This window comes from Musca domestica, unplaced genomic scaffold, assembly GCF_030504385.1.
Source record: "Musca domestica strain aabys unplaced genomic scaffold, Musca_domestica.polishedcontigs.V.1.1 1, whole genome shotgun sequence".
Lineage (NCBI taxonomy): Eukaryota > Metazoa > Arthropoda > Insecta > Diptera > Muscidae > Musca > Musca domestica.
Genome location: NW_026712114.1, coordinates 22,287,097 through 22,305,481, shown reverse-complemented (window position 1 = coordinate 22,305,481; position 18,385 = coordinate 22,287,097). Strand labels below are relative to the sequence as shown.

The following is an 18,385-nucleotide window of genomic DNA, read 5'->3' as shown; positions in this document are numbered from 1 at the left end:
GTTACTCTTTTTGTACCCTCCATCTTAATCCTAGTCATATTTGCCCTCGAAGTTGTTTCAAATTTGGTATTTAAGAAGATTTGGTAGATGACCTTAAAGTATAAAATTAAGTAAATTAAAAATTTCTTCTTTTCAAAGACGGTCATAATAGCAAAACTTATTCTAATATGGCTAGTAGCTACATCATTTGTATATCACAGAAAATTTAAAAATGTCTCCCAACTTTTACACCTCACTGTATGGGAAGCACTTGCAGCAAGTTCAATGTATCATTCGACACCTTTATCACTGGTCACTGCCAATATCATGGCACTCACCTTATAATGTAAAAAAATAAAACAAAAACAAATACAAACAAAAAAGCATCAACAACGATAACCACATACCCCCTAGCAACGCCTGAACACCTTTTGTGATTTTCTCGAAATCATCACCGTTGCTCTTTGTGTCATCCATCGTCATAGCGTCTGTCCATCGTTGCTACTGAAGTGCAAATGACAATTGGAAAAAAAAAACCAAAATAAATAAACAAAAAAACAGAGAACACACACACCCAATAAGCACACTCACTCGCCCGCTCACTTACATATTCGGTGAGTTCTCATTCTGGGAATAGCATCTGTTGCAAATAAATCACAACGAAAATACACACTCAGAAAGATTCGAATCACAACAAATTTTCTTTTTTCTTTCATTTTCGTCGTTTTCTTTTTTTTCTGCTACAGGGTGTCACTCGAAATACATATCGTAATTATTGGTAAAATTTCGTCAATAAATAATATTTATTAAATAAATTAAACGAATGTTAATAACGACTGTGATGGTGTTATGCATTCTTGTCAATTCGCTCTAAATATAAATACCTACATATGTTTTTATGCGGTGTTTATAAATAAAATGTGTGTGTATAAATATTATTAGGTAATTTCTATAAACAACAAAAATCCATAATTTATGACACTGCGCAATAGGCGGTGATGGTGGATGGTGGACGATGGTAGTCTGTCGAAGAGTTTTCAATTATCGAAGAGAAACAATAATGCATGGGGATATTGTTTGGAAGAAGGAAAAATGTTTATTTAATGATATTTTGGGAAAACGGATAAATTAGTAGCTATGGTTATTTTGGGAAGACGTAAACTCTTTGGGTCCATATATCTTCTAATGATTTGGTGTTATATTTTATTTCACATTCTGGGTGCGTACGAATCTGGGCGCAAGCAGATCTTTAGAAAATCTGGTGAATTTGGTTCTATATTAAATTCAGCTGCAGTGAGGAAAGGCCAAAAATTGGTCGGAATCGACTACATGATGCCCTACACCATTACATAGAGCTCACGTAATAAAAAGTTTATATTGCTAATTTATGTGAAGTAGATCATACGAACTATGAACCAAATAACATTGCTGTATGGTGCATGGTATGACTTCGATAAGGATTATATTAAAAAATATTTATTTTAGCAATAGATGTACCGGACCTAATTTCACCACATGGTAAAATTCCGTTGAAAATGAAAAAATCTATTCAATTTGAGATGATATTACATAGATGATTAGCGATAACCGTAAAATCGGAAGATGTATATCAGAGGTATAAAAAACCTGAATTGATTTCGATTAAATTTTCGAGCAGTATCTGATGTCTGGTATCACATATCATTGTTGTGGAGTGCATAAGAGGAACTTTAACACCAAATCGGATGAAACATATATATGGAAGCTATACCTATATCTAAACAGATTTTCACCAAAATTTAAAGCACTTGCTTTTAGGCTGAATTCCGTCGGATTTGATCTGATATGAGCCATTTGAAACACAATAAACCTGAAATCAGATAATGATATATATGGGAGCTATATCGAAATCTGAACGGATCTTGACAAAATTCTAAACATTTATTTCTACCCTGTTTCTGAAATCTGGTACCAAAGTTTATTGTTGTGGAGTGCATATTTTGCATGTAATGGACTTAAAAGCCCAAATCGGATGAAGCATATATATGTGAGCTATAGCTATACCTGAACTGATTTCCTCCAAATTTGATATACATGCTTCTAGACTGAATTCGGTGGGATGTTCCAAAATTCAGTCACTTGAACTGATATTGTTTATTTGGTGCACAATTAACTTCAACCAATATCAATAGGGTTCGTCCTTTCGCCAAACAAATATTGCTTGGAAGATTTCATGTCAATCCGATAATAAATGCGACCTGCATTTTGATCAGAAAAATACATTGACATACGGACTGACTGACAAGCGACTCAGAAAGTAGATCTTCAAAGATCTTTCAAAGTAACTATGGGTCTATCTCGATGCTACTAGGGGGTAAAGTAATCAGAAGTAATTCCTGTTGTGGATTTTTAAATAATTTCATTGACAAAATTTGGCTAAAGTCATAAAAGTACCCCAATAATTTTATTAAACCAAATTGGTGTTAAGACGGAATATATCGGCCCACTTCTTTTAGTACCTCCCCCACAGGAAAACCGAACGATACTTTTGTACTTTTTTTAATCACATTTTGGTTATTCAGAATTGTAAACCCATTTGTGGGGAAGAGCCAAGAAAAGTGGGCCGATATCTAGCATCTTCACACCAGGTCTTGTGTTAGTAAAAATATTGGAATGTGAGAATTTTAGAAAGAAGCGAGCATTTATGAGCATTTTGGTTATTCAAAATGTTGACACCCTTTGTGGAGGAGTTATCAGAAAAAGTGGGCCGTTATATAAAATAGGCCTTGTGTTAGTAGAAATATTGGGATGTTTGGAATTCTAAAGACGTTTGAACTCTTATTTGATAATGATTTTTGAAAAAAGGAATTTTTTAAGAGCTATAGGAACGTTTAAAAAAAAAATAAATTCAGAAAAATTCATGATCATCATCATTTAAATGTTTCATGAGTGCGGGGCCGACCATGTGATACCCTACAACACTACAATATGTTAGAAGCCATCTTACGTCCAAATCGATTTTGGAAGATTTTGCTTTTGAAATTATATCACAGAGTACTGCCCAGATATTATCCTTAGCATTTTGACCAGAAACGTTTGCATAATATTTACGCAATCCGTCATGCAATTAGTTTTTGTGGTCCAAAAGCTAGAATTCTTCCCTGCCATCTCAGACGTGTCGATCGGCTTCAATTGTGTGATCAGGAATTTTTTCCTGTTTTTGGTTCATTATAAATATTTTGCAATCATCTCCAAAAGCAAGAGCCCCCTCTGTATCTCCCAAATCTATATGATTTGCTAGTCTATGATATTTGGCTATATCCATTAACAAAATCAGCATAAAAAAGCCAGAAGTTCGGCTTTTGTGTATTTCGGATAACGCCTGTAAGTAATGTTGGTATTTTTCCACACAAAAGTAGTGTTCAATTATACCCGCTGTCCAAAACTCCTACTTCATGCGAGATTCCGTGTCCTTTGGTTTCTATTTATGACCTTTATAAAGGCTGCAAAATCAGGAACATTTTTAGTTGTTGGTCGATTTTAACCTTGGCCTAACCCTTCTCAGCCGAACCCCAACCTTTGCGGAAATTTTCATGAGGATCGGACGATAAATGCAATTTGTAAATAATAACCTCAAAATGTGTTGTAACGTGAAAAAATAATATGGAATATACACTTCAATATTATAAGTCAAATTGAAAAAATCACGAGTGATAAAAACAAGTAAAAAGTTGTAAGTTCGGCCGGGTCGAACTTTGCACACCCTCCACCATTTGTTACAAATTTGGCAATTTTCAAAAAAAAAAAAAAAAAAAATCCATTAAAAATTCTGTTAAAATCTTAAAAATGCCTAATGTAGCCATATATTAGGGTCTATACGACGAAGTGGACTTCCATAGGCAACTTTTGTCATAAACTATTATAATATTCAAATGCTTAACTTGAAAAAAATCTTTTTATAACGTAGCTAAAATAAACAAAATACCGAATAGAATATAGGGAGGTACAATACGTCGACCTGCACGGACAATTTTCTGGCATAGGCTGTAGTATCCATTATGTTGAAGTTCAAAATTTGAAACAATTACGATAAATAATGTCGCTAAAATCATCCAAATACGGAATATCGGAGGGTACCGTTATATGGGGGCTATACAAAGACGTGGACCTACATGGCTCATTTTCTGTCTGAGGCTCCATTATGAACTTCAAATACCAAATTTGAAACAATTCAGGTAAATAATGTCGCTAAAATCATCAAAATACCCAATATCGAGAGGTACAGTTATAGGGGGGCTATACAATATCGTGGACCTACATAGCCCATTTTCAATACCAAAAGACATAATACACGTTCGGAAGCTAGAGTGATTTCCACAGACGGACATAGAATTTTATGCTGATCAAGAATATGTATACTTGGTGGGGTCTAAAATGTATATTTCGAGGTGTTTCAAACGGAATGACAAACTTAATATACCCTCCATACTATGGTGGAGGATATAATCAAAAAATGTCATAAAATACTACAAAACCTATATTAACATCATTACTGGCATCATTTTATTCTTCTATGCCAAGAGGGCATTCTGAATTGACAAAATTTGTCAAAATCAGTCCAGCTATTCTTGAGATATAAGCATTGAGATATAACATCCTCTTCCGTTGTATATACATATTGTATATATTTTGCTATATGTGTATTGGTATCGGCATCTACGTAACGGTCAGAATTGATCTGTTCGTCTATTTGTAATTTCGCCGGGATTAAAGGATTTTTTTCTTTTATTTAACACAAATGTTATTGTCTATTTCACCCACTAAATATTTCCGGAAAGCTATCCAAATTGGAAGGCTTCTTTCCAGCCCTATGCTCTAGTTCTATACTAACTTCCACTTCGATTTTCTATAATTGCGACCTGTAGAGAAACTGCAAAATCATTATTTTTTTTTAGTTTTTGGTGTAGGGTTCTCTTCCGGCTCTAGCCCCACCTCCATTCCAAATTTCGTGAAGATCGGGCCATAATTACGACCTGTAGAGTGATTACAAATTAACATGGACGGACATACATAGCTAGATCGACTCAGTTCGACGAGATAGGATTCATATATTTTTTCCTATATGGGAAACCAATATTTCGAGGTGTTACATAATTTTTGGCCTAATCAATCTTATAATACCCCCAACACATAGTGTTGTAGGGTATAATTATGAAATTATTATTTGTATTGAGAATCGTCGATACAATTAAATATTTGAAGATTATGTCATACAAGTTTTGACCGCTATTATCCATCTGATTAGTCCAGTTTTGGCATACTTTTCCAACTTTTCGGCCGGTATCTCACGAATTGTAGCGGGGCCGTCTATATACACATAAGCTCTAATATAGCTCTAACATAAGCCAAAATCCTCAAATATATTTGGCAATGATATTATTTTTTCGATACAATTATTTTATGTGGCGCCGAAAACATTTGAAATGTAATTATTTTTGTCCTTTCTCATCCCACAGTGCCTCAAGAGTGTATAATAATTGAAATCAAATTATTTTGTGTGTTAACAATTATTTTGAAATTATAAACAATTGGTTTATTAACCCGAATATTCTTGCCCGTAGAACTGTTTAGCACCCTGTTTGCCGGCAAAAGCATGCCACAGAAACACAGAAGTGTTTCTTTTTTAGAAAAAAAAAATCAACAAAAACAAAATAGTAATTTATTTAATTTTTCTCTTTGTATTTTAGCGCATAATGGCAACGCCAACGGAAATAAAACTACAAGAGCATCAAATCCAACGACGACAACAAGAGCAACAACAACAACAGCAGCAACAATTAAGAAAAAGAACTAAAATTAATTTAGACAACAAGTAGTGGAAGAAAACTAAAGAACTTAAAATAAATGTATCACAAAGAAACAAAAATAAAATTAAATAAGCAGCAACACAATTTGAAAATAGAAAAAAAACTAACAACAAGAACAACAACAATTAACGAAATAGGTATTTAAATTAGAAAAATACAACGACTTCTGAGAGTGAAAAAAATAGCAAAAAAAAAAGAAACATATTTTTGTGTTCTACAAGAAACAAAAAAAAAACCGACTCACACAACCCACACTCTAGCCCCAATATCAGCACGAGCTATGTCGTTGAGCGGTGTGACCGCAACCTCGACCATCATTCTCCGCAGCAACAACAAAAAACATTAGCATCCCCGCCACAGCCACTACCAACCAACACACGACAGCAAAATGAGGGAATTTTCTCCAATCAATGGCATTAGCCACTACAACAACAGCAGCAGCAAGAACAACAACCACAATACAATCATGAAGAAGAACAACGCCACCTCAAAAATATAATCAAAAGAACCAAAAAAAAAAAAAATTGTTTGAAATTTTTTTGAAAAAAAAAAAAAAATAATAATATTTTAAAATATAAAAAAAAAACAAATATGCGAAACAAATATAATCGAATATAAGCAAACAAATACAACAACAAAAAATTAAAAAATAAAAAACAAATATATAGAAATAGACAACAACAAAGCGCTAGAGAGACAACTCTTGGCACGGCCGTGGCAGTCAAAATGAAAAGCAAAAAAATCGCCGAGTTTTTCACTTTCGCTCCGGAACGTTTATTGTCTTCATCATTTTTTGGAAAATTAAGACTTTTAATAAAAAATTTCTGAAATCGAGTCCTCAGTCGTCGGATGGCATAAAAAAGATAAACGCGCGCGTGTGTTTTCCCAACCAAACGAAAGCTAACCAGAGCAAAAAACCAAAAACGTGTTGAAAGTGCTTACAAAGTATTCAGATTGACCTGCAAGTGAATGGAAAAAAATTGCAGGAATTCACTGCGAAAGCAAAACAAAACAAGTGAAAGTGAAAATGTGAAAAGTGCAAACAGTAAAGGAAAATAACAAAAAGTGGAGAGAAAGAAACCCCAAAGAAAAAATTTCAAATTATAAAGGGAGCGAAAGAAAAAAAAAATATATATATATATTTAAGTTATTTATTTAAAAAAAACCCAATCAAAATTTTTCTATCAAAATCCAGCAACAACAAAAAATATTTGTAATGTCTACAAAATCCAAAAATCCCAACACATTTACACACCTAAACAGCAACAACAACAAAAACACCTTAACCTCTAACATCACTTCCACAAAGACTACAAGCCAAGCAATAGCATTACATGGGAACGATACAACTATATGGGGCTACGGCACCCCACCCGCTGTAGCAGCAGAAACGGTGGTGGCCCCACGGCAAGATCCAACGTTGGAGGTTGATGAAGCTGCAACGGGAAAAATATTGAAACAAAATGTTTTACATCGAATAAGGCATCGGCATCATCATCACCATCATCATTGCAGGCCGTCAACGAAAACCAAAGATTCAATAGCAAACCAAATACCTGCAGCATACTCCGTAGCACCCGCCACACCCCCATTAACCACATCATCGATAGCATCATTGGCATTTGAGAGACAGACTTTGTCGCCTAATCTTCCAGCATCCTCATCAACAACTCCAAGCACTCCCATCACCACCACCACTACCACCGCAACAAGAAGTACAACAAAATGTCTAGCTGCCACATTGGCTGCCACCGTTTGTTATGCCGCCAGTAGCATTAATGCCGTTGCTGCCGCGGCAGCCCATGCATCACGGACGCCATCACATCACTCAGTACAATCGCCACAACCACCTGCTCCTGCGCTCTCCACATTTCTGTCCTACGATGCCGATGTACCGCATTCCATGTCATTGCTAGACGGCTCCATGGCCCAGCAGCTGGAAGAGGCTTCAACGTCGTCCAACACAACTGCCGCTCAATATCTACACAATGCAGCGGCATCCACTGCCACCTCAGCATTGGCCGCTGCAGCGGCCGCTGTTAATTCGACATTTTTCGATGATGCAGGCGGCGGCGGCGGTGGCAATGACACTGTGTCGGATTCGAGCGGAGATTGGCTGGACGATTTGGCGCTGATCATGAAGGCTTCCGTAATGTTGATAATCATAATTGCCGCCATATTTGGAAATTTACTTGTTATTATTTCTGTGATGCGTGTTAGAAAATTAAGGTAAGTTGGAAATGGAATTGAACTTATTTCAGATCATTTCCGAAGAAAATCGTATTGTCTTTCGATGTTGTCATATGCTATACAGATGTTAGGAATCCGACAAGTTTTGAAACTTACAATTTTGGTAGTGTTCCTCCTCCAATGAATGTTTCCCATAATCTCTTCTTTGAACTCCTTAGCATGAGAATTTTTATCAATCATAATATCGTGTGGACTAAACATTTACTTTTTAGTACTCAGAAGGAACTCCTTGTGTAGAATTTCAGACAACTACATTACTACAACCTCCACCATGTTAAAACTTGATTTATAGTCAAATCGGTTATCCACAAAATCCTTAAAATGTTTCATGTCCGTTATATGAGATTATGCCTATGCTGAGTACTTTTTGAGAGAAGTTAAATTACCAAGAACCCGAAAAGTCAAATTTAAGCTGATTTTATTGATGTAGCCCGGAATGCGAACCTCCCCCTTCCAAAATGGTATTTTTTAGCTGCTTTAAAAACATCTTGCCCAAAAAGATTCATATTTTGTCTGTTAAACCCCAACCCCAAAATGGTTCGGTTCGGTTTAAAATTAAAAATAAGAAGAATGATCCAAAATGTTTGAAGTACCGAAAATTAGGGACACTTTTGTATGTGGCAATTCTTCATTGTGGATCACTAAATCACATGAATCACAATAATTAACCTCTAAGGCATAATACAAACATCTGTAATTCTGGAAGTTTTTTTCAAAATGCTTAGTATTTGAAGAAACTTTTTAAGAGGAGAAAATTGGTCCTAATGAAAATCCGAAATCTATCTCTAATTGAATTTTACTTTCTGTTAAGAAAGTTCATAGCGCGCTTCTTATTTCATCAGCAACGAAGCTCATTTTGGATCAATGTGTACGATAATAAGCAGAATTGTCGATTTAAGAGTGAGTTCAGCCCTACGTATCGTAAAAGCTACAAAGGTCACAGCTGCTGTGAGGTAAAACAACTGTGAATGGGGAGCGCCACCGTCAGATGATATCCAACTTTTTTGCTCAAAATGCAAGGGTATGACTTGAATGACATGTAGATTCAGTAACACGGTGACACATGCTACACAGCAGGAGTAAGAATGAACTTATCGAAGGGCGTGTTCAGTACACATTTAATTTCAAAGGACCTATCAATAGGCTACCCAAACTTAACTACACATTTGGTGCAAAATAAACTTTAAATCGGATGAAGATATATCTGGGAGCAATACCCAAAACTGAACCGATCTTGAAAAAAATTAGCAAAGATATTCTTAGAATGTATTTGACGTAGTGTATCTTTGGTATGGTGTATACAGGGTGAGATAAAAACTGCAACAAAGTCAAATTTTAGAATAAGTTTAGATTTGTTCAAATTGGTCACCTTAGGCACGAATTATGGCCCTCAAACGGCCAATGAAACCGTCACACGCTGCCCGAATGTTGCTCTGCGGTATTTTGGTCCATTCCCGGCGAAGCGCTTGCTTGAGGTGATCGACACTTTGGTATTGTTTAGTGACAATTTTGCTTTCCAAAATAATTCAGATAAGATGGTCCAACGGAATGGTATCCGGAGATTTTGGTGGACATTGAGCGCTGGAAATGAAGCGAGGAACCTCATTTTGTAACCATTCTTGGGTGGCGCGTGTTGTTGTTGTCCAAGGTCTGCGGTTAAAATGTTTGCGTGTCCAAGGCTTTAATACACCCTCCAGAATATTTTCGCTATAATATTCGGAATTTATTCTGATTTGGTTAATACGGGTGATATGGCGGCCCATTCCATCACCATGGCCGGCGATTGAGTTCTGGTAGCCAAACGAAGGTGCACATTTTCAGCTGACCTCTTTGGCAAGTAAACACGATCAGTTTGTTTGTTTACAAACTGCTGAACAACGAATGTTTTCTCATCGGAGAAAACCAAATTCGGAAGTTCACCACTTTCGGCCAAGCGAAGCAACTCCTTAGCTCTCTTGAGTCTATTCAGTGTAAGTCAATTGCTTTACCCCGAACTCATTTTTCAATATTTGCTGAATGGAATATTGCAATATGTTCAGCTCACAGCGACGCGGGTTTCGACCAAGACGCTTCTTTACTTTTCGAACCATTTCTGCTGATGTTGCTGTGTTCTTCCGTCCACTTGCTTGACGTCGGGCTACGCTACCAGTATCACGGTAACGAGCGATGGTACGAGACACAAAAGATTTATTCACACTTAAATGCTGGAGTGCTCTAGCGATAGCCACTTGTGGTTTTCCAGCCAAAAATAAAGAAATCACACTATCACGCTTGAATTCCATAACGAATAACTTATATTCAGAAAAAATCTCACCAAAATGCTTTTATACCCATGTAAAAAATATAATGATATGTCACTGGAATAATTTTAACAGCTGTCGGACGAGTGGCTTAGAAATGACAACAGTCTAGATTTGGTTGCAGTTTTTTCATCTCACCCTGCAGGTCCATGTTTTGGTAAAGCCCCATAAAATCGTTCTGAAAGTTTGAAATTATTTTGGGTATTTTAGTCACAATTTTAAACCGAATTTGCTGTTTTTATAGTCATCATATAACTATACCTCCCGATGTTCGTTTTTTGTTTTTTTTTATTGATGATTTGTATCACTTTTTTCAGGAGAATTGTTTCAAATTTGATATTTAAAATTCTTAGTTGGTACTACCTCATATGGCTTAAATTTGCCTATGCAGGTCCATTTCTTCACCAAGCTCCCCCTATAACCCTACCTCCCTATATACGGTACTTTGATGCATTTAGCCATACTTATTACCGGAATTTTTTCAAAATTTTTCAGAATATTGTCAATGCAGGCCTACGTCTTCGTATAGCCCCCATAGGATGTTAACTCCTATTTTCAATATCTTGATGTTTTGAGACATAATTTTAAACGGAAGTATCTCTAAGTTGGTATTTGGAGTTAGCAAAAAACACTGCTTTCCCAGGTTTATAATTGGCTATACAGGTCCATTTTTCATATAGCCCATACGATACTCGGTCTTTTAATAATTTTTAGCCGTATTTTTCAAAAGATTTCTTTTTTTGAAATTTAGCAAGTTTCTTCTAATTGCAAGTTTAGCAAGTTCTTCTAATTTAACGAAGGTATGTTCACAAACATTTAAATTTTTTATAAAAAATAAATCTGTGATTTGAGTTACCGACAAAAATCTGTAAAAGTAAAATGATTATAATTTCATCAATTAAGGAAATTTTTCGGCAATGAGACTACTATGCATTTTAAAAAGAATAAATACTGTTTTAATATAATTATTTCTAGTTGTGGTTTGTTGCATTAGCTATAGTGCATCTATTGGATTGGATACGGATAAAAACCTTCAAACAATGTACAATTATATTAAACGTGGACCCCATTTGAAATTATTTTCATATTATATTATTCCAAATTCAAATGTCATTAAACTTTGTCTTTGAGACTTTTATATTCCCCTGTGCTATTAATCTACAATCGTAATCTCATTTCCATTTATTATATATTTTTGTTCTCTTCTTGAATGCGACCTTGAACTATATTATCAACGTAGTCATATTTTAAATGAAATACCTGTATAAAACGGAGCTTGTATTATTTGAGATAATCGTAATTTGCTTTTGATGTTTTCATTCCAACGAATGCGGTGAAGGTTGTTTTTTTAATCTAATAACTGTTTTGGAATATTTGAACAGTTGTCAAGAGAGTTACGCTATTGCATTTTGTATATTTTGTGAGTATTCAAATGTTATATCAAGGCAATGAACTCGCAAATGGATAATGTATAATATTTCAAATTTATTTGAAGTTACAAAAAAAAAGTACTATGGGGAAAATAAATAAAGAGTTATTGTTGATGTTAAGAAGTTGAAATCTTGTGCCAACACCTGTTTAAACTTAAATAGTTAGTCATCAAAACAGCACGAAGTCAAAAATATGTTTTTGGAAATATAAACTTCAATAATTCAAAATAACAACCAAATAAAAAAGCTGTAAGTTCGGCTGGGCCGAACATTGAATATCCTCCACCATTTAGAACGAATTTGGCATTTCTCAAAAACAATAAAATCCGTTTAAAATTGTGTTAGAATCTTAAAAATACCAAATGTAGCTAGTATTTTAGGGTCTATACGTCGACAGGGACCTGCATAAGTAAATTTTGTCGTAAGCTTTTAAAATATTCAAATGCGAAACTTGAATAAAAAAATCGGTGAATAGTGAGTGCTATACGAAGACGTGGATCTGTATAGACAATTTTCTGTCTTAGGCTGTAGCATCCATTACGAACATCAAATACCAAATTTAAAACAGTTCCGGTGAATAATTATCGCTAAAATCATCAAAATATCGAATATCGGGAGGTACCGTTATATGGGGGCTATACGAAGACGTGGACCTGCACAGACAATTTTCTGTCATGGGCTGCAGCATCCATTACGAACATTAAATACCAAATTGGAAACAATTTCGGTAAATAATGTCGCTAAAATCAACAAAGTACCGAATATCGGGAGCTACAGTTATATGGGGGCTATACTAAAACATGGACCTACATGACCCATTTTCAATACCAAAAGCCCTGCAGACATAATATACATTTTAGTAAAATTTTATGAATCTGCTTCATTTCGTTCGGAAGGTAGAGTGATTTCCACAGACGGACAGACAGATAGACGGACATACGGGCAGGCGGACGGACATCGCTAAATCGACATAAAATGTTATGCTGATCAAAAATATATATACTTTGTGGGGTCTAAAATGTATATTTCTAGGTGTTACAAACAGAATGACAAACTTAATATACCCTCCATACTATGGTGTGCTACAACAAAAATATATTCAAAATTACCGCATCAATTTCCGACAATTAAACCCATTTCCATTACACTCTATAATTTGGTCTACAGTAATAAATTAACTTATGATAGAATCTCCCCCAATGTCTCTTCCCTCCTTTCCACAATCGGAAATTATTTTAAAATCATTTGTGGCCAAATGAATAGAATTTGTTGCCTTGTAAACAAATAAATTTTCATTTCCTCTTTTACAAGGGGTAGGGGTGTAAGACAAAAAGAGCAAGGGGAGCCATTGTATGTGACAGTCAGCGTAGCCAATTCAAAAATGGACAAATTTGCATAAAATCGTTTAAAATATTGTTAACCAAGTTACATTGGAACAGCCAAGAGGGAGGACATGAGGGGGCAACGTTCATTTTCTCACTGCATACAATAAAATAGACTGAATGGACAAAATTTCACCTTCGCCATTAAATACTAGCAGCTACTTCCCCATCACTGACAACGACGGCTGCGACGACAGCTAATGTTAATTATTTGACTTTTTAATTTGTGACAGAATTTTTTGTTTTTTTTTTTTTCTTGTCTGCTGTTGACTGGTATTAAAAAGTCTTTAATTACAATTTAACCTTAATAATTGCCATTGGACTGCGCAGGAAATTTCATGTAAATGAATGTTCGTTAATTCTAGAAATTGTCAAAAGGTATTTTGCATATTTTATCAAAGAAAAAAAATACAAAAATTATATATTTTTAATTTGTTAAAAAACGGGATGTCAGTATTAAGAATGCGAATGAGATGGGGAAGAATATCACGAATTTTTGCAATTAAGTCAAAATATGCAAATTAGGTCAATTAGTTGTGTTTTTTTGCAAATGCAGCAAAAAAATGCATGAGTTGATTTGCTTAGTTCTTAAAATATTTTTTTTTTTTGGTGCCATTAATAATTATGCGTTTTCGAAACAGCAGTAGTCTGGATTATTTATGGCATGGAAGAAGGAAGATGTTGAATGAAATGGCACGGTAAGGGATATTTCTCTAACACCTCACTAATAACAATAATTATAACGCTATGCGACAAAATCCAATGTTTTCAGTAATTACGGGGAAAATCCAGCAGTTTATGAAAGTAGAGATAACAAGTTAAAAAACAGTAAGTTCGGGCGGGCCGAACTTTTGGAACGAATTTGAACATTTTCAAAAAATAAAAACAGTTAAAAATTCTGTTAAAATCTTAAAAATGCCAAATATGGCCGTTATATTGGGGTCTATACGACGTGGACCTACATAAGCAAGCCCTTGCCGTATTCAAATTCGAAATGTGAAATAAACTGTGAATAATGTAGCTAAAATCATCAAAATACCGTATATTGGAAGGTACCGATTTTTCGGAGCTATACGAAGACCTGGTCCTGCATATATAATTTTCTGTCACAGGCTGTAGAAGACGTGGACCTGCACAGACAATTTTCTGTCTTAGGCTGTAGCATCCATTTGGAACTTTAAATACAAAATTTGAAACAATTCCGGTTAATAATGTTGCTAAAATAATCAAAATATCGAATATTGGGAGGTTCCGTTATATGTGGGCTATACGAAGAAGTGGACCTACGTGGCCCATTTACGAACTTAACCTGAATACTGGCAAAATAAACATGTGTGCAAAATTGTACCCTTCTATCTCAATTGGTTCAAAAGATTAAAACAGACGGACAGACTGACTGACGGACATCGCTAAATCGACTTAGAATTTTACGCTGATCAAGAATATACTTGATACACTTTGTTGGGTCCGACATGAATATTTCGAGGAGTTACAAACGGAATGGCAAAGTTAATATACCCTCCATAGTATGGTGGAGGTTATAAAAAGGTTGAAAAGTAACCAAAACAGAGGTTGCAACGTCCCCACTCTTTCGGAACATTTCGGATTAAGAGTGCTCAGACTCCACATATTTTAGGTACAAGTCAGCAAGTGGAGATTTTGTTTCTCTTTTGGAAATGTGATTAAAAACTCCCTTTAAACAGGAACGAAGCAAGTCAAAGTATTCTACAAAATTATTTGCCATAAAATGATGCTATTGGTCCTAGAAGAGTCAATAGTATAAGTGTTACCTAAACACCAGGAACTCATAAATATTAAAAACGTATTTTATGGTTAAAGTCGTACTACTACTCGAAAACATGGACCTCTACTGAAATTAACTGCGACAACCTTTATCTAATAATGATAACATTATTGGTATGTGCGAAATTTTTCTGTCACCCATTACAAACTCTATAAACCGAGTTTTTAACGATTCCCCTAAAACATGTGGTTAAAATCTTCAGAATGTAGAATCCATTACGAACCCTAAGTCCCGAACTTTAAACAGTTCCTTTTGATTTTGTGGCTTAAATCGTCCAAATACCGAATATCGGGTGGTACAGTGACATGCGGGCTAGAGGAAAGGGTAGATCTATATAAGTTTTGTCACATGAGGTAGAACCTATTTTGAACCGAATTTTAAACAATTACATTTAAAAATATGGTTTTGTTTCCAAAACAAAATACCGAATATAGGGAGGTATGTCGAGGGGTTAAAAACGGACTGAAAACGTAAAACTGCATTTTTCCATGTTCTTCTTAGTGGTGTTTAGTGAATCTAATAGGCAAATTAGGATTTTTAAAACCCTGCATTATAGTTAGTTATATAAACCACCTCCGAGGTAGACCAGAGTTTGGAAACTACAAAGTCTTGAAATGATATGACAAAAGTGGTGACAACATCTGTTTCTATACTGCAGCAAGTTTCAGTGCAAACTGACAACCATTTAATTAATTCCAACAATGTCTCAAAAACAAAATAATTTTATGGACAGTCTTCCGACAGTAATGATCCATTTGTCTCGGAAACAGTTATCATTCCCGCAACATTTACAGGTTATTGAATTCTAACGAAAAAACACATTTAAATCCCAGTATCTGAACAGGTGTACAAATGGCTGGATGATGAGTGACTGGCTGTGGGACCCTTCTATTTAATATCAACAACAAAAGCAACAACAACAACAACAATGCACAACTCATTAATATTTGCTCAGCATTTTTCGTCAGTCGATGTTTATCGCAAAACGTGATTACTTCATTATTCATGGCAATAATTCAATTACAAGTTCTCAACATTTATTTACTTAGCTTCTCATATTTAATGCAACTTCCGACCGACCGAACGACAGAGAGACAGACAAATAGACCAACTGGCCGACAGACAGACGGACAGACAATTCATTTGCAAAACGTAAAATGTCCAATTAAATATACATTTGAGAATACTGGACAACGGGCATGGACTGGAGCTCAACTAACCGTTGCGAATGGCCTGAAATAATGATGAATGAATGAAATTTGAGAGAGAGAGAGACACAAAGACACACACACAAACATAGCAACAGCAACAACTACTGCGAACTTATGAATGAATGAATGACGAATGACTCTTGATGATGAGACTGTAATTTGAAAACAAGCAACACGAAAAGGAAGCCGTTTGAATATTTGCTAAGGAATTTCCCTAACACCACAATTATAGGAAATATTAATTCGGAATGTCAACAACGTCTATTACGTTATGATAGATTGTCGGCTGAGGCGTAGAGGAAGAGGAGGCAAGATTTTTATAAATAATTACGGCATAGCTAAACAGACAGTTTTACTTTCGTTAAGGGACTATTTAAAAAGATTTTCAAAAAAAGGTTTGTTTATGGGAAAAGTTATTACACTTTTAGGGGATGGATTATGGTAATGTTGTAAATTATTATTGAAATCACTCTCACTGCCATAAGCTGAGTTTGGAACCAATTATATCACCCGATACGGGACAACTTTCTATTGATGTTTATACCCTGCAACACTATGTGTTGGGGGTATAATAAGTTTGATTGGGCCAAAAATTATGTAACACCTCGAAATTTTGGTTTCCCACATAGGAAAGTATATATGGATCTTCCTATCTCGCCGAGCTGAGTCGATCTAGCTATGTATGCCTGTCCGTCTTTCTATGTTAATTTGTAATTACTCTACAGGTCGCAATTATGGGCCGATTTTCACGAAATTTAGAAATTCAGAATACCCTATAGGCGTTAAAGAATAAAATCTAAATAAAAAATAAAAATATGACATTAATGATGTTAATATATATTTTGTAGTATTTTGTGTCAATTTTTTATACCCTACACCACAAGGTGGTCAGGGTATTATGTCTTTGTGCATTTGTTTGTAACATGGAGAAGGAAGCGAGATAGACCCATAGTTCCTTTTGATGATCTGCATAGAATCACTTTATGAGTTGATTTATGCATGTCAGTCCGTCCCTCTGTCCATGTATTTTTGTCAACAAAATGCAGGTCGCATTTATTATCCGATTGAGATGAAATTTTCCAAACGACATTTGTTTGACCCAAGGACGAACCCTATTGAAATTGGAGATAATCGGTAAAAATTTAGATATAGCTCCCATATATATGTTCGTCCGATTTGCCTTTTATTGTGCACCAAACGTGTAATATCAGCCCGAATTGTATGGAATTTTGCACATGCAACAAAATTAGGCCTAAAAATAAGCATGCCAAATATAATGGAAATCGGTTCAGATATAGCTATAGCTCCCATATATATTGTTCATCCGATTTGTTATTTTTGTCCTCCGCAGCCGTAACATGCACTCTGTAACAACAATATTTGGGGAAATATATCAAATACAGCTCAGAAATATCTTTGCCAAATTTTATCGAGATCGGTTCAGATTTGGATATAGCTCCCATATATAAATTCGTCCGATTTACCTTTGATTGTGCACCAAACGTCTAATATTTGCCCAATTGGGATGGAATTTGGCACATACGACCGAATTGAGTCGAGAAGGTAGTATGCAAAATTTGGTGAAGATCGGTTCAGATATAGCTATAGCTCCCATATATATTGTTCATCCGATTTGTTGTATTTGTTACCCACAGCCGTAATATGCACTCCGTAACAACGATATTCAGGGAAATATAGGAAATACAGCTCAGAAATATCTTTGCCAAATTTTATCGAGATCGGTTCAGATTTGGATTTAGCTCCCATATATATCTTTATCTGATTTAGAATTAATTTTGCACCAAATGGGCAATACAAGTCCGAATTTAAAAAAATGCAAATGCTTCGGCGTATTTAGTCCTTTAAATTTTAAATTATAACTATAATCATAGGGTGTATGATTGAAGTGGAGCTCAACTAAATTAGCAAAGTGGTGTAGGGTATCATAAAATCGGCCCCGCGAAACACGAAATCTCGCATGAAGTTAGAGTTTAGGAAAGCGGGTAGAATGGACCACTATTTTTGTGTGAAAAAAATACCACCATTAGAGTGGCTTGGAAATGACAGCAGTATACTTTATGGGTTCTCCGACGAATATTTAGGGAAGATACAAGCGGAATGACAGAGATAATATACCCTCCTATTCAAGGTGGAGGGTATTAAAAATTTAGCTTCAGTTGTGT

General features: G+C 35.2%; 1 protein-coding gene across 1 annotated transcript in view; it reads left to right on the top strand.

The window, feature by feature from the left end:
• LOC131800525 (octopamine receptor beta-2R-like) overlaps positions 1–18,385 on the top strand; it is a 384,581-nt gene that overhangs the window by 316,233 nt on the left and 49,963 nt on the right. Inside the window, 1 exon segment of the mRNA XM_059120668.1 lies at positions 5,706–8,054. Within this exon segment, the coding sequence (XP_058976651.1) occupies positions 7,042–8,054 (1,013 nt within the window). The 5' untranslated portion in view covers positions 5,706–7,041.